A 22,369-nucleotide genomic window follows, 5' to 3' on the forward strand; every position below is an offset into this window, starting at 1 on the left:
GGCAAACTGTTTTGTTAAAAAATGCCTGGAAACATAACGTTATGGCTACTACTGGATCGTGTGATGTACAAATTTTGGCCATGAAGAAGCATAACAAACACTACGAACATAAGTCAAGTCATTCTGTCAAGCTTGAAATGTACATGGACAAGTAAATGATCCAGTGAATTAATTGAAACTGACATTAATGACAACAAGGATTACAGAGTTACAGTAAGTGACAGAATGCTTTCCTGTACTGTGTATTTTACAGCAAAAATAGAAAAGGCATCGAAAAAAATCAACAAATTACTTAAACTTCAAAAGGTAAATGGTCTTGATACAGGTTATCAGAATTGTCATGGGACACACAAAGTGATGTACAGAACACTTTTGCTACTATTCTCACAAAAGAACTTTTGAAAGAAGTGAAGAAGTCAAATTTCTTTGGTATTATGATGAGTCACAGGATATTACAGTGCTTAAACAGCTGATAATTTGTATTCGTTTTGTTGGTGATGGTGTTCCTAGAACTGAATACCTGGAAAATGTACAAGCAGATGATTGAAAAGCTCACACTGTTACAAAAGATGTTGAAAAGTCACTGAGAGAACTAGTTCTTGAGATGGGCGAACTATTTAGTCTTGGAACTGATGGGGCAGCTGTCATAATGGGGAAGACAACAGGCTTTGAAAAAAAAAAAAAAATTTCTCCACTTTTTGTACACAGTCATTGTCAAGCTCATCTATTGAGTCTTGCATGTGTGGATTCATTAAAGGAACTGACACCCTTAGGAACTTTGAAATCCAGATTTAATCCCCTTTATTGGCTTTTTAGTAACTCAGTTGTTAGAACTGCAACCCTAGGAAACATTCAAGGTGTCCTTGATGACCCAGACCTGACATTCAAAGAACCACACGCAGTGAGATGGTTGAGTGTCAGAGTGGCTGTAAAAGCTGTGTACTATTCCTATCCATATATATATATATATATATATATATATATAATCATTTATTCCTCCATGGTGAAGAGTACAGAAAGAAAACAGTATTTATCTACTTATGTACTTATGTACTTATGTACTTATGTTAGAATTGTCATACACATTTGAGCTAATCTCGCGTTTGAATTTAATCAGTCAAAGGCACGAGTGACACAGAGTCACTGGAACACAGCTTTGTACATCATGCTGATGTATTTTACACACAGAGTTGTAAACTCAGTCAGCTCCTCTTTGATTAGGGGAAAGTCGGTTGTACATGACAGCAGGCACTCAGTAAGTTCCGTTGGGTTCATGCTGTGAAGTTTTACGCTGAACTCGATTGGTCCGACATTGATTAGGCCTAACCACAGTTCGTCCCGAGTTGCCTCTGTGTATCCACATACAACTATGGCGTGAGTGAGGGGGGCATCATACATCAAACCACACCAATGACACAGCCTTGTTTCACACAAGTCTATCACGGTCGCGCAAGCTTTGATAACAAAGTTAGCTTGCTGTCTGAGTGATGCGCCAAGCAATGACACAGTCCATGCAGGATGGACTTCAAGCCGGCGATGTATCCGGTGGAACTTGTGAAGGCCAGGGTCATCTGCCAGCCGACGGTTCCACTGTGCCACCTGATACTCTCTGACTGACGTCTTCACTATTCTTCTCCACTTTAAACGCCCCAGGAAGCATCCTGATTCTAGGAATTTTTCCAAGTGACAATAGAGTAGGTATTTCTTGAGCACCCTGACTACATCAGGCACATATCCGACAGATGACGATGAGACGTTGTGTAAGTAGCACATCAACCGGGATACGAACAGTTTGTGAGGGAGATATTTGTGGTTCATGTTCAAGAGACCACCCAGGAAACACAACTTCCGCTGATCTATAACTGCCTCTAGGGGCAACACTCCAAGGAGTCCAAGACAACTATCAGTTCGAGTGGTACGAGGTAGGTCTTGGATTGACTTAATGACGTGTCTGTAAGATCTTTCCAGCATTAAGATCTCAACTTTGGAAAGGTTAGTCCACAACTCCGACCCGTACAGGGCTTTGGGAAGAAACACACGGCTTACGACTGTCAGGCTGATGATTGGGTTTGTAAATCGTGGGTGAAACCCACAAGCTGTCAGTGATCTCACGCCGGACCGCAAGGAAATGGCAGCTCGCGTCACATGCTCTATGCTTGACATGTTACTTGACAAGACTATTCCAACATGACGGATTGTATCCTTCCATGGGAGAGGTTGGTCGTACAACTTAACTTCAACTTGCTTTAGTTGTTGGAGACTGTTACTCTAAAATGAAATGAAGCCCTGCATTGGGAGACGTTAAACTGTACAATCAGTGGGCAGACTCAAATACTGCTGCAACTTCTTCAGTCTTACAAGTGTCAAGTGTGAGACCTCCTTCAGTGTGACAAGTGTCAAATGTGAGACTTCCTTCAGCACTCAAAACAGACTCAAATATAAACAGATCTTCACTCAAAACTAACAAACAAAACATGTGTGTGAATGTAAGCATGCAAGGCCCAGCTTTAGAAGAGACTGATGTGAGTGAAACTTTGGAAGAGAATAAAGGAAAGAAGAATAAAAGACTGTCCTTACCCTACAAAGCCAGAGCTCAGAAGAAATCTAAAATCCTGAAATAATCAAATGAAAATTATGTGATAACTGAGAAGTATTGGTATTACAGTTGAATTTGTTCAGTGTCACTGTCACTTTAACGAAACATTCATGTACTGATTCCGATCATGGTCATGGGATGAGATGCTATTTACCCTTGCTTAATTTGGATTTCAGGACTGAGATGAATATATTTTGGAACTGAAGATGTAGCATAAGCCTGACTATAAGTGACGACTTTAAATGTTTCAGTCTTTCACTTTCAGCTAGAGATGACCTCACCATTGTAACATTTTGAGTAAACAGTTTTGTAACAAACCCATGACAACAAAACAGAAAGAATTGTTTTTATTGTTTATTGACATGTTCACACAAGGGCAGCAATGTTGTGCATATACTGAAACAAAACACAAGATTACTGATACTCCATTAAATTTCTTTCAGCACTCCAAACATACTCTTAATATTTTCCAGTACTCCTGTCTTGAAAAAAACATAAGGATTATGTACTCCTGATGTTGAAAAATTATCTGGAGCCCTACATTGGGAAACATTAAACTGTACAATCAGTGGGCAGACTCAAATGCTACTACTGCTTCTCCTTCAGTCTCTCCAAGACGCTGTGTCGCTTGACGTGGTCACCAGATGGCAAGGTGAGTGAGTGTGTGCACACCATATATGGTGCTGGCAGTATTTTCTGTGTAGACAATTGTGTTCCAGTGTTTGAGTAGATACCAATATTTTTACAAGAATTTCCTTGACGTTTGGTAATAATAATTCTAACAAAACACAATTCTTTTCTTGAATCATTTATCATGTTTCCAAACTCCCCAGAATCTGCTAGTACCAAGAGAAAAGGAAATTGCAGTCTATGAAAACAACTCATGGCAGAAAAGTGTCATCACTCACGAGTCCTTCACTGGGGTATGTACAACATTCTCTTCTTGTCCTTCAGACAGTGTCCATCCTAACATTCTCTTCTTGTCCTTCAGTCAGTGTCCATCCCAACGTTCTCCTCTTGTCCTTCAGACAGTGTCCATCCCAACGTTCTCCTCTTGTCCTTCAGACAGTGTCCATCCCAACGTTCTCCTCTTGTCCTTCAGTCAGTGTCCATCCTAACTTTCTCCTCTTGTCCTTCAGACAGTGTCCATCCTAACATTCTTCTCTTGTCCTTCAGTGTCCATCCTAACATTCTTCTCATGTCCTTCAGACAGTGTCCATCCCAACATTCTCATCTTCTCCTTCAGACAGTATCCATCCTAACATTCTCTTCTTGTCCTTCAGACAGTGTCCATCCTAACATTCTTCTCTTGTCCTTCAGTGTCCATCCTAACATTCTCTTCTTGTCCTTCAGTCAGTGTCCATCCCAACGTTCTCCTCTTGTCCTTCAGACAGTGTCCATCCTAACATTCTTCTCTTGTCCTTCAGTGTCCATCCTAACATTCTCTTCTTGTCCTTCAGTCAGTGTCCATCCTAACTTTCTCCTCTTGTCCTTCAGACAGTGTCCATCCTAACATTCCTCTCATGTCCTTCAGACAGTGTCCATCCCAACATTCTCCTCTTGTCCTTCAGACAGTGTCCATCCCAATGTTCTCCTCTTGTCCTTCAGTCAGTGACCTTCCTAACATTCTCTTCTTGTCCTTCAGACAGTGTCCATCCCAACGTTCTCCTCTTGTCCTTCAGACAGTGTCCATCCCAACATTCTTCTCTTGTCCTTCAGACAGTGTCCATCCCAACATTCTCCTCTTGTCCTTCAGACAGTGTCCATCCTAACGCTCTTCTCCGTCAGTGTCCATTCCAACATTCTCCTCGTCCTTCAGACAGTATCCATCCCAACATTCTCCTCTTGTCCTTCAGTCAGTGTCCATCCTAACTTTCTCCTCTTGTCCTTCAGACAGTGTCCATCCTAACATTCTTCTCTTGTCCTTCAGTGTCTATCCTAACATTCTTCTCATGTCCTTCAGACAGTGTCCATCCCAACATTCTCTTGTCCTTCAGACAGTGTCCATCCTAACATTCTGCTCTTGTCCTTCAGACAGTGTCCATCCTAACATTCTTCTCTTGTCCTTCAGTGTCTATCCTAACATTCTTCTCATGTCCTTCAGACAGTGTCCATTCCAACATTCTCCTCGTCCCTCAGACAGTATCCATCCCAACATTCTCCTCTTGCCCTTCAGACTGTGTCCATCCTAACATTCTCCTCTTGTCCTGTAGGCAGTGTCCATGCCAACATTCTCATCTTGTCCTTCAGACAGTGTCCATGCCAACATTCTCCTCTTGTCCTTCAGACAGTGTCCATGCCAACATTCTCCTCTTGTCCTTCAGACAGTGTCCATCCTAACATTCTCCTATTGTCCTTCAGACAGTGTCCATCCTAATGCTCTTCTCCGTCAGTGTCCATTCCAACATTCTCCTCGTCCTTCAGACAGTATCCATCCCAACATTCTCCTCTTGTCCTTCAGACAGTGTCCATCCTAACGCTCTTCTCCGTCAGTGTCCATTCCAACATTCTCCTCGTCCTTCAGACAGTATCCATCCCAACATTCTCCTCTTGTCCTTCAGTCAGTGTCCATCCTAACTTTCTCCTCTTGTCCTTCAGACAGTGTCCATCCTAACATTCTTCTCTTGTCCTTCAGTGTCTATCCTAACATTCTTCTCATGTCCTTCAGACAGTGTCCATCCCAACATTCTCTTGTCCTTCAGACAGTGTCCATCCTAACATTCTGCTCTTGTCCTTCAGTGTCTATCCTAACATTCTTCTCATGTCCTTCAGACAGTGTCCATTCCAACATTCTCCTCGTCCCTCAGACAGTATCCATCCCAACATTCTCCTCTTGCCCTTCAGACTGTGTCCATCCTAACATTCTCCTCTTGTCCTGTAGGCAGTGTCCATGCCAACATTCTCATCTTGTCCTTCAGACAGTGTCCATGCCAACATTCTCCTCTTGTCCTTCAGACAGTGTCCATGCCAACATTCTCCTCTTGTCCTTCAGACAGTGTCCATCCTAACATTCTCCTATTGTCCTTCAGACAGTGTCCATCCTAATGCTCTTCTCCGTCAGTGTCCATTCCAACATTCTCCTCGTCCTTCAGACAGTATCCATCCCAACATTCTCCTCTTGTCCTTCAGACAGTGTCCATCCTAATGCTCTTCTCCGTCAGTGTCCATTCCAACATTCTCCTCGTCCTTCAGACAGTATCCATCCCAACATTCTCCTCTTGTCCTTCAGACAGTGTCCATCCTAACATTCTCTTGCTCTTCAGTGTCCATCCCAACATTTTCCTCTTGTCCTTCAGACAGTGTCCATCCTAACATTTTCCTCTTGTCCTTCAGACAGCGGCCATCCTAACATTCTCCTCTTGTCCTTTAGACAGTGTCCTGCCTAAAATGTTTCTTCTGTCTTTCAGTCAGTGTCCATCCTAGCGTTCTCTTCTGATAAGAAGCTGCTGGCTGCAGCGTGCTGTGATGGCACTATTGTCGTCTTCGACTGGAACTCACGCCAGTGTGTAGAAAAGTGAGTTCATTATAGTTATATAGTTAGTGCTAGAATGACTAATTTTCTTCATTAAAGCACGGTCATTCATGTCTTGCGAAATTATCAGTTTGACAAATTTCTGAACTACATAAGTTGTGTCTGCTGAAATGTGTTATCTCGTAGTGACCCTACAGCGTTGTCTACTTTGACCTAAGTGTGTTAACTGTTGGACTAAAATATTGAAATACCAACTGTGTTTTCTGTGTTGGCCCAGATGTGTTTTGCTGTTAAACAGTGGTTCAAAAATCCCATCGCCTGATGCCCAGGACAAATCAGTTTTCATTTTGGGCAATAAAATAATGGTATCTTACTTGTACGTGGACTGCTAGATAATTTCCACTTATGGTTTCAAACTGCAAATAAACTTGGATATCATTTCATATCTCCTCATAATGTAGCTTTTACATTTCGCAATAATAGTAACTTAGAGCTGTCGTTCTTTGAAATTTATCACTCTTCGATAAATAGTCCAGTAAACATTAACATCAAACATTGGGTCATAAAATCAGGGCAAGTGGAATATTAGTCAGGACAAGTTACGTTCTTGAAGTCACTTGCCCTGTGGCAAGTAGATTTTTTTTTAAAAATTGAACGTCTGCTGTTAAGGGACTGTGTTTATTTTATATTACCTTTCTTTACTGTTTGTGTTCATTGTCAACTGTGCATATCAAATCATGGTATTGCATTGAGAGAAGCCGCTGTTAATTAATGTTTCAATTAAATGGAGGATTGCCAGCACGGCAGGCAAGCTGGCTAAAGCGCTGGCCTGGTGATCCAGCGAGGCTGAGGTGTCAGGATCAAACCCACCTGTGACAGGGTGTTAAAACCTTGGAGTGAACTTTGTGTGCAGACTCTTTTCATGTTGTCACAACTCTTTGTGTACATTACACAACCCTGTGTACTTAAAAGAACCCACAAATTGGTTAGTATATGACCAAATGAATACGTGTGAACACCTGGTTAAGTGTACAGCAGCATGCAGTATACTTTGACAAAGTACTGTGACTGTGTCACAGTCCACCCAGCTGTGAATTGGGTACCTCATTTCCACAAGAGAGCCACAATAAACTTGGTGCGCCTGATAGAGTGAAACAAATACCAGTGCCTTGAGCAAGCACTGGTTGCATCGATATATGCGCTTTATTAATATCCTATAACAGTAACATTAATCTGTGTAGCCAGTTCTTTGTCCATGTTCTTCCAGACAGCGGCATGACAAGGGTCTGAACATCAGTGCTTTAGCATGGAACCCAAGCAACTCTTCCCAGCTTGCACTCTGTGACACTGAGGTAGGGGCTGTGAATTATGTCTGTCCAGTAGCTGACAATATTTGTGTTTGAGAGGTCTCAGTTATATATTGTTTCGGTTAGTAATTTGCTGTGACAAAAGGTATGAGAAATCCCCTATGAACCATCAAAACATAACGCTGACAAGTCTAAAATGTTCAATTATATGTATTGAGCAGACAAAAAGCAAGATACAATGATTCACAAGAGGAATTTCTAGTACATTAAGTCTAAAGTAATGGGTCACAACACAAGTATGATATCAACTCACCAAAGTCTTGGTTTTCAGTGAGAAACAGTTCTACTAAATCATTCAAAGCAAGCTTTCTTGAATGTAGGTCAGGTGTTGATGAAAAGGCAGATAGATGTAGGTAGGCCGAATGATGACACAACTCCAGTATTACTCCAAGTGTAAGTCCATGTGTGTGTGATGAAGACAACACCAGCCTTTATATATCCAGTCACTGATTCTTGAGCATTCCAGCTAAGTATCAAAGCTTTGCGATCGGCCTGGTGGTTAACAACAGTCCAAACACACACCAAAGGGAGGCAGCTCTAAAGCACTATCTTAAAGATGTGCACCTAAAACACAATTACCGTGATAACGTTTGTAATTCTTATGTAATTGGACATGTTATGTCCTTCATGCACTATTCTTTATTCTTTCTCTGTTCTCTGTAAACTTTGCAAGAACGTATCTGATACAGAATTTCTTATGCTTATCTCCTCTGTCTATGTGAAGATAGTGGAACACTTGAAATCCCTTCAAGTTCCCTTGTAACTGAAGCAGATGTGCAATACACAGTCGTTGGGAGCCTCCCTTCGCTGTCAGTGTGGTCACATGACCAGCCATGCCTGTCACCCTCTCCTTCGTCGCCCGACAAGGATGCTGGATGCACTTTTGATTCCGATATGGCAGTAAGTTCTTGCTTATATTTCGGTCCTATAATCTAAATTGTGTCATATTTGGTTTTTGGATTGTAATTATTATCATCATTATGTAAAATTCTGGTTGAAATTTGTGAACTTGCAGGCTCAAATGTAGGCAGTGATATCAAATGCATTCCCAACAATATGGTGAAATGCATCTCGTTCTCGCTCAACAGCCTGAGAATCATTGACAGTGCTCAGTTTCTCCTGTTGAACAACACCTTCGCCATCACCAAGCGATACACTGACGTAGCAAGTCAGTCTCTGCTGCTCCAAAAGGGTGTGTATCTGTACGAGTACATGGAGGATTGGTCCAAGTTCGATGAGACCTGACTACCACTCATCAATTGCTTTTACAGCAGCTTAACCAACTCCACCATCTCCCAGGACGAGTGCAACAACTCCCAGAATGTGTTGGGGAAAAACTGGGCTGCCAAACCTTAGGCGATTATCACGACCTGAAGTTAAGAACAAATGTGCTTCTGTTGACTGACTGTTCGAGACCTTCAGAACAATGTGTTTGAAATAGTACCAACTCAACCCCCGAATGGTACTACAGAAGCCCCAGTCTCTCATGGGATGCACTGCTTAAGAAAACGACCATCAAACTGGAATTGTTCACTGATTACGACATGCACCTGTTCATCAGGAAAGGCATGCACAGTGGGATTTCCATTGTCTTGAAACGGTACGCAAAAGCCAACAACCCATACATGAAAGGCTATGACTCAAGCAAACCTGCCAACCATCTCCTCTATTTTGACACCAACAACCTGTACGGCTGGGGCATGAGCCAGTCTCTACCTGCAGGTGGGTCTGGATGGTTGGATGGAGATGGATCTCATGAGCACCAAAGCAGATTTGGAGTATCTCGAGGCATTGCACGCAACAGCTATCCACTGGCTCCCGAACGGTTGATGGTGAATTGAGACTGGATGCTGGACCATCAACACACATTGCTTGGAAAAACTAAGCTGGTCAACGTGGAAAAACTCATCCAGAACTTATTCCAAAAGACCATGTTCCTGGTGCACAACTGGAATCTGCAACTGTATTTGTCGCAGGACATGAAACTGACTAAAATACATTGGGTGCTGCAGTTTAACCTGGTTATCAAGTCCCTGGTTGAAGTCTTACATTCAGTTGAAAAAAGCCACCAGTGATTTTGAGAAAAACATGCATGAAGAATTCATTGTTTAGCAAAACCATGGAAAAGTTAGGAAAACAGGTCAACGTCACACTCATGTGATCTCACGAAGAGGAAAAACTCATAGAAAAATGACCTTCAACTGAAGCAAGCTCCTTGATAACAACTCGGCAGCACTCCACATGAACAAACAAAAGCCACATCAAGCTCAGCTGTTTACCTGGTGATGAGCATCCTTGACTAACAGGCTAGTGGACATGACATAGTGAACTGACTCAGCGCCGTTTCCATTGGATTCTGTGAGTATAATAAGCATGAGTCAGGATAAGGGCTTATGATATTATGGAGATAGTGACAAGCATGGCTAGTCATGTGACCAATTTGGCAGGAAACAATGAGGCTTCTGGTGGATGAGTGTGATTGTGAGATTGAAGTGCTCCTCCCATAGACAGAGGCATGGAGCACCATACTGGCTGGTCTGTGTGGCTACTGTTGACTGTTGGTGGGGCATATAGTACCGTATTGGCTGGTCTGTATGGCTAGTGTTGACTGTTGGTGGGGCATGGAGCACCATAATGGCTGGTCTGTGTGGCTAGTGTTGACTGTTGGTGGGGCATGGAGTACCATATTGGTTTGTCTGTGTGGCTAGTGTTGACTGTTGGTGGGGCATGGAGTACCATATTGGTTGGTCTGTATGGCTAGTGTTGACTGTTGGTGGGGCATAGAGTACCGTATTGGCTGGTCTGTATGGCTAGTGTTGACTGTTGGTGGGGCGTGGAGCACCATATTGGTTGGTCTGTATGGCTAGTGTTGACTGTTGGTGGGGCATGGAGTACCATATTGGTTGGTCTGTATGGCTAGTGTTGACTGTTGGTGGGGCATGGAGCACCATACTGGCTGGTCTGTGTGGCTAGTGTTGACTGTTGGTGGGGCATAGAGTACCGTATTGGCTGGTCTGTATGGCTAGTGTTGACTGTTGGTGGGGCATGGAGCACCATATTGGTTGGTCTGTATGGCTAGTGTTGACTGTTGTTGGGGTATGGAGTACCATATTGCCTGTTCTGTATGGCTAGTGTTGACTGTTGGTGGAGCATAGAGTACCACTCTTTCACAAATGAATGTTTCTGTTACACAGGGACAGCTTGGAGTTTTTGACCTGACAACAACCAGAGATGAGGTAATTCTTCTTCAGAGGATACAGTCATGATTAGTCATCGCGATAGAGTAGAGTAATGCAGACTTTAATTCCAAGGGTCACAGGCCAGAATCTACTAAATTGTGCTGAACACAAGAGAATGCATAATAACATTTTAGGACTAGAGTTCTGAAACAGTTCTCTAAGGCTGTGGATGTAATACACCTCCCATGGTTGCAGTGTCGCTTGACTTGTCTCCCACAGCCTCACAGGTTTAAATAACACATTGCCTGACGTCCAAGTTCAATGGGTGGGGGTGGTTATGGTTTTTTTTTTGTTTTTTGTTGGCAAGCAAATTTGCATATCATACTGTCCCTGTGTCCAGTTGACTATCCAATGTTAATTATGTTGTTCATTAAAAAACAACAGAAAAAGTGGCTGGTATAGTTGAAAAAGTATCTGGGCAAGTGATTTTGGACGTGTCACTTTAGCAGAGTCCACCAGCAATTTTATAGTTATTTCTGTCCCTGCAGCCTCCTGGGAATGACCCGATGAATGCGGGGCAGTTTACTGGAGTTTTTGATGACGATGATGATCTGCTCCTGGAAGCCAGCAATGCAGCCCCTGGGGATGATGATGATGACGGCAAAGCACCAGATGCTGCACCAGGAGATGTACCTAGCACAAAGAAGAGCCAGCCACTGGTTGATGACAATGATGATGATGACGATGATGGAGGTATGGATAGTCTTGTATCTTGAACTCACTTGACCTCCTCCCTTTGTTACCAGTTGTATTCCTCTCAGTGTAACATGTAACATCCCAGCAGCACCTTCTCCAGTACCACATGTCATGCTGTATTGTATGTAGTCCCTGGTGTCCACATGCTTTATTGTTTATCTCCCTTTGACAGTTGCATGGAAACTTGAATTCCGTAGTTTCCTGAAGAATCATAGAATCACTCACCCAATGAGTTACCTCCCTTTACTCTCCAATACTGCCCCATGTTACTTATCACTCATCATGTCTTGAATTTGCTAACTTACTAACAACAAGCTTTAGTATCTGATAGTTGAGTGGGAAGCTGTTGAACTTCTGCTTATGTTCAGATTTTCTGAAAGACATCAAGCTTTTACCCAAGGATGATGATGCAAGCAGCATTGCAGACAGCTTACCTCCACCTGCCTCCATAATACCAGCCAATACCTTCAAGCCAACTCCCTTGCAGATACCTTTCCAGCCAGGATCCACTCCATCTCACCTGTCAAACAGATACATGGTATGTTTGCACACACGCCTGTCAAACAGGTACATGGTAGGTTTGCAAACCTGTCAAACAGGTACATGGTAGGTTGGCACACCTATCAAGCAGGTATCTTGCAGAGTTCACAAAGGTGTTTCAAAGTAACAGGACATTGGGTCCTGTAAGTTTCAGATTTCTGTCTGACCCACTGAAAATTCACAGGACCCACAGAATAAAGTCAAACAAACATTTCAGATTTAACATTTCATACAATTGACATTGAATTATTAACATTATATGATAACAAACATAAGATTTATAAACAGCTAACAAGTGTCACAGGCCGCAAATAAGATCTTCACACAAAGACATTGTGAAATATTCAGTCAGACACTGGGGCTGGCGGGCTGATGATTTCTGACCACTGGTGAATCTGTGAGATTTTTCAGAGGGTCAGACGCTATTCGTGAACACATATCTTGTGGGTTGCCACACCTGTCCCATCTGTGTTGATAAGTACGACAAGCTTTGTGTTGATATACCAGAAAAGCTATATGTTGATGTGCATGAAGGGGTTCTGCCAACAGGTATGGAATGATGTGGGCATTGTGAAGCAGTATGTGAGTGATGAGGAGAACTCTATTGATGTGGAGTTCCACAGCACGGCCACACACCATGCCATGCACCTGACCAACAGCTTGGACTGTCACCTGGCCAGTCTCAGCTCCACAGCTCTTGTGCTGGCCAGCTCTGCTGAAGATGATTCCCCCAGGTAGGTGTTTCCGTCAGCCTGGCTTTGAATCAAGTGATAAATAATGTGATATGTTGTTTTATTCCATATTTCAGTAAGGTGATGCACTGTTTATGCCATGTTTCAATCAGGTTATGCACTGTTTATGTCATCTTTCAGTCAGGTGATGCACTGTTTATGCCATGTTTCAGTCAGGTGATGCACTGTTTATGCCATGTTTCAGTCAGGTGATGCACTGTTTATGCCATGTTTCAGTAAGGTGATGCGCTGTTTATGCCATGTTTCAGTAAGGTGATGCGCTGTTTAGCCCATGTTTCAGTAAGGTGATGTGCTGTTTATTCCATGTTTCAGTAAGGTGATGTGCTGTTTATTTCATGTTTCAGTAAGGTGATGTGCATGCATTTTGGGTCATGGGACAGCAGCAAGGAGTGGACAATATGTTTGCCTGATGGAGAAGAAGCCCAGGTCAGTGTTCCTTAATCAGTACGCTGACATTCATTAATCCTAAAGTTGATTCAGTAAGTCTCTGTAATACATCCCCCATTGTTTATTCTGTATGTTAATGTGTCTGTTGTGCCTCACAGACCTGAAACCAGGTTGCCAATGAGCAAGTGGCTGTACCATTACTGCCTCACAGGTTGCCAGGATCACAGCGTGGCTGTTCAGTACTGACAGTACCATTACTGCCTCACAGGTTGCCAGGATGACAGTGTGGCTGTTCAGTACTGACAGTACCATTACTGCCTCGCTGGTTGCCAGCATCACAGATGTAATGTATAATTGTTTGATACAGATCTACTATTACCAGAAACATGTCTTCCCTCAGGCCTTGACAGCTGGCAATGGCTGGATTGCTGTGGCTTCTGATGCACGTAACCTGAGGATTTTCAGTGAAGCTGGCATCCAGCAGGATCTCTTCTCCATCCCTGGCCCAGTTGTGTGTCTTGCAGCCCATGACAATAAACTGATGATAATATACCATGCTGGCATGGGTAAGTTGCTTGAAGCTCTATGTATTTACCATGCTGGCATGGGTAAGTTGCTTGAAGCTCTATGTATTTACCATGCTGGCATGGGTAAGTTGCTTGAAGCTCTATGTATTTACCACGCTGGCATGGGTAAGTTGCTTGAAGCTATATGTATTTACCATGCTGGCATGGGTAAGTTGCTTGAAGCTCTATGTATTTACCACGCTGGCATAGGTAAGTTGCGTGAAGCTATATGTATTTACCACGCTTGCATGGGTAAGTTGCGTGAAGCGCTATGTATTTACCACGCTGGCATAGGTAAGTTACGTGAAGCTATATGTATGTTTGACGTTGACGTGGGTAAGTTTCTTGAATTTATAGTACTTTCCACACTTGCATAGGTAAATTGATCCAGTGATGTGTGACATACACTGCCCATACCGATGTTTTAAGTTTTATATTAGGTGTCTGGATTCCTTTGTGGTTGTTGTTTAGGTGGTCATGACGGAATGGTCTTTTGTAGGAATCCCTGGAGACCAGTTTCTAGGAGTTATCCTCACAACAGTCGGGCGTCAGAAGAAAACTTTGCTGAATGGAAGCCCACTCTCTCTGTCACCCAAATCGACATTACAGTGGCTTGGGTGAGTACACATGTAAGGCTGTCAGGTGACCACTGCAGTGACTTGGATAAGTACAGATGTAAGGCAATCAGGTCACCACAGCAGTGGTTTGGATAAGTACAGATGCAAGGCAGTCAGGTCACCACTGCAGTGGTTTGGATAAGTACAGATGCAAGGCAGTCAGGTCACCACTGCAGTAGCTTGGATAAGTACAGATGCAAGGCAGTCAGGTCACCACTGCAGTGGCTTGGATAAGTACAGATGTAAGGCAGTCAGGCCACCACTGCAGTGGCTTGGATAAGTACAGATGCAAGGCAGTCAGGTCACCACTGCAGTGGCTTGGATACATACAGATGTAAGGCTGTCAGGTCACCACTGCAGTGGTAAGGCTGAGTATGGATATAAGGGCTTTCTCTCATTATTGTAGCGAGTTCATGAAGTGGGTTGTTGATAATGTTGCAGATTCTCCTCTGAGGGAACACCCTTCTCCATGGACTCAGCTGGGATTGTGCGGAGACTGAGCTCCACAAGGGTTCTCACCTGGGTCCAGGTGGCCGACACAAATGAACATGTGAGTATGTCAGTCGAGTGTGAGGATCTCCCATGGGTCCACATGGCAGTCCAACATGCTTGTCTAAATGGGATCAAACATTATACTGCAGTATCAATAAGACAGCTGTATTTTGCCTTTGCTTTGATAAACTGTAATGCATCCAAACCTTTGGTATAAAAGGTGACTATGCTTGTCGTAAGAGGTGACTAACGGGATTGGGTGGTCAGGCTCATGTCATCGGTTCCCAGTTGCGCAGATCGATGCTTATGTTGTTGATCACTGGATCGTCTGGTCCAGACTTGATTATTTACAGACCGCCGACATATAGCTGGAATATTGCTGAGTGAAGCGTAAAACTAAACTCACTCCCAAACCTTTGGAAATGAGTTTTCGTAACGTCATGGCAGTTTAGTCATAAAATGACTGTTTCACCTGTAGTGACCACAGTATGAGGCAGTGGCAAGAAGCTTAAATGAGAACATGTGAATACATCAGACAATTTGCAGTACTTTCTAACGTGAACAGCAATACTTTGCACTTCTGGTAATCACACGACAAAAAGAGTTACCCAGTATCATAAGTGACTGACATATGTGAAGGAGTATGTTGCCAAGTGGGCTACTGTACCTGAGAGCCTCCTTCACTCTTCTGGATCAACCTGTGTATATCCATGTGTTATTGCAGGCCAAGGGCAAGTCAGATCACTACTGGATTGTGGGAGTCGGGGAAAACCCACAGCAACTCAGGTAAGTGTCCCTCATGTCTGTCAATGAGAATACTGCTGCTTCAGATGTTCAATCACTGGCCAACAGTAGGTGCATTGTGCAGCCACTCACCTTGTCAGTATCTATATTATGTTGAACATGCTGTTCTCAGGATGTGTTGATGTACTTGCTGTTGTTGGTGTCTACTGATGTACTTGCTGTTCTCAGGATGTATTGATGTACTTGCTGTTCTCAGGATGCATTGATGTACTTGCTGTTGTTGGTGTGTACTGATGTACTTGCTGCTGTCAGGATGTATTGATGTACTTGCTGTTGTCAGGATGTATTGATGTACTTGCTGTTGTCAGTGTGTATTTATGTACGTGCTGCTGTCAGGATGCATTGATGTACTTGCTGTTGTCGGTGTGTATTGATGTACTTGCTGCTGTCAGAATGTATTATGAACTTGCTGTTGTCAGGGTGTATTAATGTACTTGCTGTTGTCAGGGTGTATTGATGTACTTGTTTTTGTCAGGGTGTATTGATGTACTTATGTGCTCTAGGTGTATCCCCTGCAAGGGAGCCCGATATCCCCCAACGCTGCCACGCCCAGCTGTGTCAGTCATCCCATTTAAGCTGCCCATGTGTGAAATGAACACAGAAAAAAGTCAATATGAGGTGAGATAAGCATGTGATACAAACCCATAACTGTAACGTTGTATAGTCATTTCACATCAAACATTGTCTGTGCTGACTCGTAATACTTTTACTCTAAAGTACATTTTGTAACTCCCATGTCTTGAGTCCTTAGGAAAGATACAAACACATGTATCCGGCAGTATCAAGCTTTATCACACGAGGCAGTATGTAGTAAGTTGTGACATTGGCAAGATTAACCAGTGCCCTTTACCTCAATCGTTGTTTGTATGGTTCACAGGAAACTTTCCTCAGGACTTGCCTGTTTGCTACTTCACTGAAGATGCCAGGGGCAGACAACTCTGACCTGCAGGAGGCTCTGCGCCCAGCACAGGAAGCTCTCATCAAGCTCTTTGCAGTAAGTCCCTTCTTCAGCTGTCCCTTACACATGTATACTTTCTGTATGTAATAATGTTGTATACATGTTTCACATTGCATCTGTCCTTCAGATCCAGTTCAAACTGGGAAGACAGGCTCTGAAAGTGTGTGAGATGATTCATATACACGTTTCACATTGCAGCTGTCTGCCAGGTCCAGGTCAAACTGGGAATCTCAGGTTCTGGAAGTGTGCGAGATGATTCACATACACGTTTCACATTGCAGCTGTCTGCCAGGTGGGACTGGGAAGCTCAGGCTCTGGAAGTGTGTGAGATGATTCACATACCCTTTTCACATTGCAGCTGTCTGCCAGATCGGACTGGGAATCTCAGGCTCTGGAAGTGTGTGAGATGATTCACATACACGTTTCACATTGCAGCTGTCTGCCAGGTGGGACTGGGAAGCTCAGGCTCTGGAGTGAGTGAGTGAGTTTAGTTTTACGCCGCACTCAGCAATATTACAGCTATATGGCGGCGGTCTGTAAATAATCGAGTCTGGACCAGACAATCCAGTGATCAACAACATTAGCATCGATCTGCGCAATTGGGAACCGATGACACGCGTCAACCAAGTCAGCGAGCCTGACCACCCGATCCTGTTAGTCGCCTCTTACGACAAGCTGAGTCGCCTTTTATGGCAAGCATGGGTTGCTGAAGGCCTATTCTACCCCGGGACCTTCACGGGTCACAGGCTCTGGAAGTGTGCGAGATGATTCACATACACATGTTTCATTTTGCAGCTGTCTGCCAGATGGGACTGGGAATCTCAGGCTCTGGAAGTGTGCGAGATGATTCACATACACATGTTTCATTTTGCAGCTGTCTGCCAGACGGGACTGGGAAGCTCAGGCTCTGGAAGTGTGTGAGATGATTCACATACACATGTTTCATTTTGCAGCTGTCTGCCAGATCGGACCGGGAAGCTCAGGCTCTGGAAGTGTGCGAGATGATTCACATACACATGTTTCATTTTGCAGCTGTCTGCCAGATGGGACTGGGAAGCTCAGGCTCTGGAAGTGTGCAAGATGATTCACATACACATGTTTCATTTTGCAGCTGTCTGCCAGATCGGACTGGGAATCTCAGGCTCTGGAAGTGTGCGAGATGATTCACATACACATATTTCATTTTGCAGCTGTCTGCCAGATGGGACTGGGAATCTCAGGCTCTGGAAGTGTGCGAGATGATTCACATACACATGTTTCATTTTGCAGCTGTCTGCCAGATGGGACTGGGAAGCTCAGGCTCTGGAAGTGTGCGAGATGATTCACATACACATGTTTCATTTTGCAGCTGTCTGCCAGATCGGACCGGGAAGCTCAGGCTCTGGAAGTGTGCAAGATGATTCACATACACGTTTCATTTTGCAGCTGTCTGCCAGATCGGACCGGGAAGCGCGGGCGCTGGAAGTGTGTGAGATGATGCAGGAGGAGCACACCATGCAGCTGGCCATCAAGTATGCCAGTCGCCTCAAACATATGCAGCTGGCTCAACGCATTAGTGAACTGGCACAGAGACGAGCAGAAGAAGAGGAAGAGGAGGAGATAGTAGAAGAAAGGTAGCGCAGAATCATATACATGTAGTTGATGTCACATCATGACGTTTAGTGTTGCTCACAAATGGGGACATGTATCTTTGTGACTCCAGATGAAGATATCTAGCTTTATGTAAACATGGAGACTTATATCAAGGAGACGTTAGAGCAAGACATCATGTTTAGGGCACAACTGTATCTAGGTGAAGTGACAGCAAGACTAGTACAGGGCACAATCTGAGATGTGTATCTTCTTTGGGGAATTCTACTGGTACAGGTAATTCATTGCTAGAGCTGATCCCCAGCAGCTTGTACAAGAGAACTGATTGGATAGTGTGATCAGATTGGTTTATAGTGTGTTATTGCACCTTGAATAATGTGGATTGTTTGGGGGGGGGTTGATAATCAAGCACGTGATTTCAGGTCCAGACTTGATTATATCCTGGCTTCTGTGGCATGGCGGGAATACTACTAACTATTTGCTATGTTGTGTAGTGAGGACATAGCCTGCTCTCGGAGAAACGGAAATGTGGAGCAGCAAGATGATGAAAACATGGCAGAGGAAGAGGAAGAGAAGGCTGATATGGAGGAGGAGGAAGATGATACAGAGGGTCACACTACTGGTCAGTACAGTCACAGTTTAGTACTGAAAGCTGTTAAAGCCAGCTGGTACACTAACAATACAATTTCCAAACAAGACTATGTTGTCCAGAACATTGTGCCTGACAACAGTATCTCATAAGCCTATAATTCTACTCAACTCAGCTGCATGAGAAGACTATAGGCCTTTGTTATTCTCGAATGTTATTCTTGAGTGAAAGTTCTAGTATGTAAGTATTGGTCATCTTTCAGGACCCAAGTTGAATCTGCAGCAGAGGGAAGTGCCAAGCAAACCCACCACCAAGTCCATACTAGCTCGTTCAAACCCATTCAAGGTATGTCCTCTAAATATTATCTCACTCTTACACTCACACATGAAAGTTGTCTAGAAGTGTAGATACAGTGTTGAGCATGACATGGTGGATATTCATGATTTGAAGTGTTCATAACAGGGTGTTTGTTACAGGTCTCCAGTCAGTGTTCTGCTGGCCATCCACTCAAGGGGAGTCAAGTGTTTGACAAACTCCCCACAAAGACTGACAAGTCGGACAAACCAATTGTGCCTCTTCCTGTCAGCATCCGAACCAGCAAGTCAGGCACCAACAAGAAGGTTTGTCAAGACATAGGAAGGGGGTCCCACACTACTTTCTCACCACATTACACAACACACATTACATTACATCTTACACACTCGTCATAAATGTCACCAAATACTAGCACAAGTCTTGAAACTCTGTGAAACTCCAGTTCAGAATCAGAGTGAAATCCGTGTGTCATCTACATATTTCCTTCTTCCATGTGTTTCAGACAAAGACGATATCCAACATGTTCAGCAAGAGCAGAAGTGGTGACAGCAAGGCATCGAACCACACGGCAGCAGAACCCATCAAGGAAGATTCGGAAATTCAGAACAGCAAGCCGTAAGTACCGTCTGATAGTTCCTGAACACACACTTCTGGCCTGTTGGCAGGGATTTAATTGCCTTGTCGAGACCAGCCTTTGATCTGTACCATGCATGGGCTTTAAAGTGACTATCTGTTGACCTTTGTCACTCAGAGCTCATTTGCAACATGAAGGTGCTGATTGTCTGCAGTCTGATCACCTGTTGTCAGTTGTCTGATCACCTGTCCTCTGTATTCTGATCACCTGTTGTCTGTAGACTGATCATCTGTTGCCTGTAGTCTGATCATATCTGCTGGCAGATCTGTGAGTGGCTTCCAGTTGTGGCTTGAAGAGAACCGAGAGGAACTAGAGGAAGAGAGACCAGACCTCTCGCAGGAGGACTTGAGTCAGGTGGCAGCCGAGAGATTCCGTGCCCTTCCGAAGGAAGAGAGACAGGTATGACATACTTGTATACATAGTAAGGGAGGACTTGGCACAGCTGTCTATACAAAGATTAGGGAGGACTTGGGGCAGGTGTATGTAGATAGACTCAGGGAGGACTTGGGACAGGTGTGTATACATAGACTGAGGGAGGACATGGGACAGGTGTGTATACATAGACTCAAGGAGGACTTGGGACAGATGTGTATACATAGACTGAGGGAGGACTTGGGACAGGTGTGTATACATAGACTGAGGGAGGACTTGGGACAGGTGTGTATACATAGACTCGAGGAGGACTTGGGACAGGTGTGTATACATAGACTCGGGGAGGGCTTGGGACAGATGTGTACACATAGACTTAGGGAGGACTTGGGACAGGTGTGTATACATAGACTGAGGGAGAACTTTGGGCAGGTGTGTACACATAGACTTGAGGAGGACTTGGGACAGATGTGTATTCATAGACTCGGGGAGGACATGGGACAGGTGTGTACAAATAGACTCAAGGAGGACTAGGGACAGATGTGTATACATAGACTGAGGGAGGACTTCGGACACGTGTGTATACATAGACTCGAGGAGGACTTGGGACAGATGTGTACACATAGACTTAGGGAGGACTTGGGACAGGGGTGTATACATAGACTGAGGGAGAACTTTGGGCAGGTGTGTACACATAGACTCGAGGAGGACTTGGGACAGATGTGTATTCATAGACTCGGGGAGGACATGGGACAGGTGTGTACAAATAGACTCAAGGAGGACTAGGGACAGATGTGTATACATAGACTGAGGGAGGACTTCAGACATGTGTGTATACATAGACTCGAGGAGGACTTGGGACAGGTGTGTATACATAGTCAGAGAGGACTTGGACAGGTGTGTATACATAGACTCAGGGAGGACTTGGGCCATGTGAGTATACATAGTCAAGGAGGACTTGGAACAGGTGTGTTCGTATGTAGGTCAGGACTTGGGACAGGTGTGTATACATAGACTCGAGGAGGACATGGGACAGGTGTGTATGCATAGACTGCGAGAGGACTTGGGGCAGATATGTATTCATAGACTCGGAGATTACTTAGGACATACATAGTGACGTAGGGCAGGTGTATGTAAATAAACACACTGAAGACCTGGGACAGTATATGCATGAACACTAAAAACCAGAGAAGTCAGAAGGAGGGACAGATGTACTTGTCACAAAATCTGAACTAGTTATTGCATGTTGTGTTTTGACTGGTCGTATGTTACACAAAATCTGATCTGGTTATTGCATGTTGTGTTATGACTGGCGGTATGATACAAAGTATGGTAATTGTTTGCAAAGAAGATTAACACCAACTTTTCTTCCCAAGACCTGGTCACAGAAAGCCAAGTCTCAGTCAGCTACCACGAGTCCTGACAGCCGCAAGCGGAAGCGTATGGAGGATGACAGCAGTGAGAAGCCAAACAAGAAGTCGACGATGAGGCCTCTATCACAATCAACTAACACAAAACTAAGTAGTTTTGCTTTTTCAAAAGACTGAGAGCCAAGCTTTCTGTTGGCAAGCATTGAACCCTGCCCTATGCAGCTTCCCATCCGTCAGACATAGCTACCAGAGAAGCCTAGTCTCGGTATGGGATTCCTCAAGTCATGAACACCTTGTATGATGTGTATATAATGTATAAATTATAACACACAATTTGTTACTTTTTCTTTCCAATTGTTCATAGGTGTTGGCATGTCCATATTGGGGTATCTATTTCTTTATTTCTTGTTAGGTGTGGCTAAGTGAAGCCAGTATTGAACTCCACAGCCTGTCATGGCAGCCATGAGAAAAGTCAGGACACTCCTTGCTGTGCATGAACAGTGTCTCAAACAAACAAAAGTATTTTAGGATGCAAATCACAGAAGTTTTCAGAAGAGGCTACACACTAAAATGTTTATTATTCTTAGGTGAAGGAGTCCCGACCTTATACTGACTCACAGTATCTCACTCAGATACATGGATTATAGCCCTTATATAAGCTCACTGACAGGAGAATCCTCATGTGTGACATTAGAGCAGGGATTACAGGTGCCCCATGATACGTACGCATCCCGATACTGAAATCACAACATTTCCAACGTTTTGTTCATAACAAGCAGCCAATGCTTGATTGCAGACTCATATGAGAGTTAACACTCACCAAATCTAGACACACTTGGTGTCCTCTGTAACAGAATTACAAGAGAAAAATGTAGTAGTTTCACTTTTGATAAAGAAATGGATGTATTTGACAAGAAAATGTTTCACATAACGTATTTGTGCAACATCAAGATAATATTTGTCAGCTTTGAGAAATAAATGTCCAAGTATGAATCAATACGGAAAAATTGAAGCCA

At 43.8% G+C, this 22,369-nt stretch overlaps 1 protein-coding gene across 1 annotated transcript in view; it reads left to right on the forward strand.

Annotated features, from left to right (window-relative positions):
• Nucleotides 1-21,686, forward strand: part of LOC137293402 (WD repeat and HMG-box DNA-binding protein 1-like) — a 28,439-nt gene extending 6,753 nt beyond the window's left edge. Inside the window, exons 6-27 of the mRNA XM_067823920.1 lie at nucleotides 3,203-3,248; nucleotides 3,430-3,519; nucleotides 6,004-6,110; nucleotides 7,336-7,420; nucleotides 10,630-10,671; nucleotides 11,163-11,367; nucleotides 11,739-11,908; nucleotides 12,460-12,644; nucleotides 13,007-13,088; nucleotides 13,450-13,615; nucleotides 14,115-14,232; nucleotides 14,674-14,782; nucleotides 15,449-15,510; nucleotides 16,032-16,146; nucleotides 16,406-16,522; nucleotides 17,912-18,099; nucleotides 18,571-18,698; nucleotides 18,928-19,010; nucleotides 19,142-19,285; nucleotides 19,483-19,595; nucleotides 19,878-20,013; nucleotides 21,360-21,686. Of these exons, the coding sequence (XP_067680021.1) occupies nucleotides 3,203-3,248; nucleotides 3,430-3,519; nucleotides 6,004-6,110; nucleotides 7,336-7,420; nucleotides 10,630-10,671; nucleotides 11,163-11,367; nucleotides 11,739-11,908; nucleotides 12,460-12,644; nucleotides 13,007-13,088; nucleotides 13,450-13,615; nucleotides 14,115-14,232; nucleotides 14,674-14,782; nucleotides 15,449-15,510; nucleotides 16,032-16,146; nucleotides 16,406-16,522; nucleotides 17,912-18,099; nucleotides 18,571-18,698; nucleotides 18,928-19,010; nucleotides 19,142-19,285; nucleotides 19,483-19,595; nucleotides 19,878-20,013; nucleotides 21,360-21,530 (2,662 nt within the window). The 3' untranslated portion in view covers nucleotides 21,531-21,686. The remainder of the gene's footprint in view (nucleotides 1-3,202; nucleotides 3,249-3,429; nucleotides 3,520-6,003; nucleotides 6,111-7,335; nucleotides 7,421-10,629; nucleotides 10,672-11,162; nucleotides 11,368-11,738; nucleotides 11,909-12,459; nucleotides 12,645-13,006; nucleotides 13,089-13,449; nucleotides 13,616-14,114; nucleotides 14,233-14,673; nucleotides 14,783-15,448; nucleotides 15,511-16,031; nucleotides 16,147-16,405; nucleotides 16,523-17,911; nucleotides 18,100-18,570; nucleotides 18,699-18,927; nucleotides 19,011-19,141; nucleotides 19,286-19,482; nucleotides 19,596-19,877; nucleotides 20,014-21,359) is intronic.
• The last annotated feature ends 683 nt before the right edge of the window (nucleotides 21,687-22,369 follow it).

This window comes from Haliotis asinina, chromosome 8, assembly GCF_037392515.1.
Source record: "Haliotis asinina isolate JCU_RB_2024 chromosome 8, JCU_Hal_asi_v2, whole genome shotgun sequence".
Taxonomy (NCBI): Eukaryota; Metazoa; Mollusca; class Gastropoda; order Lepetellida; family Haliotidae; genus Haliotis; species Haliotis asinina.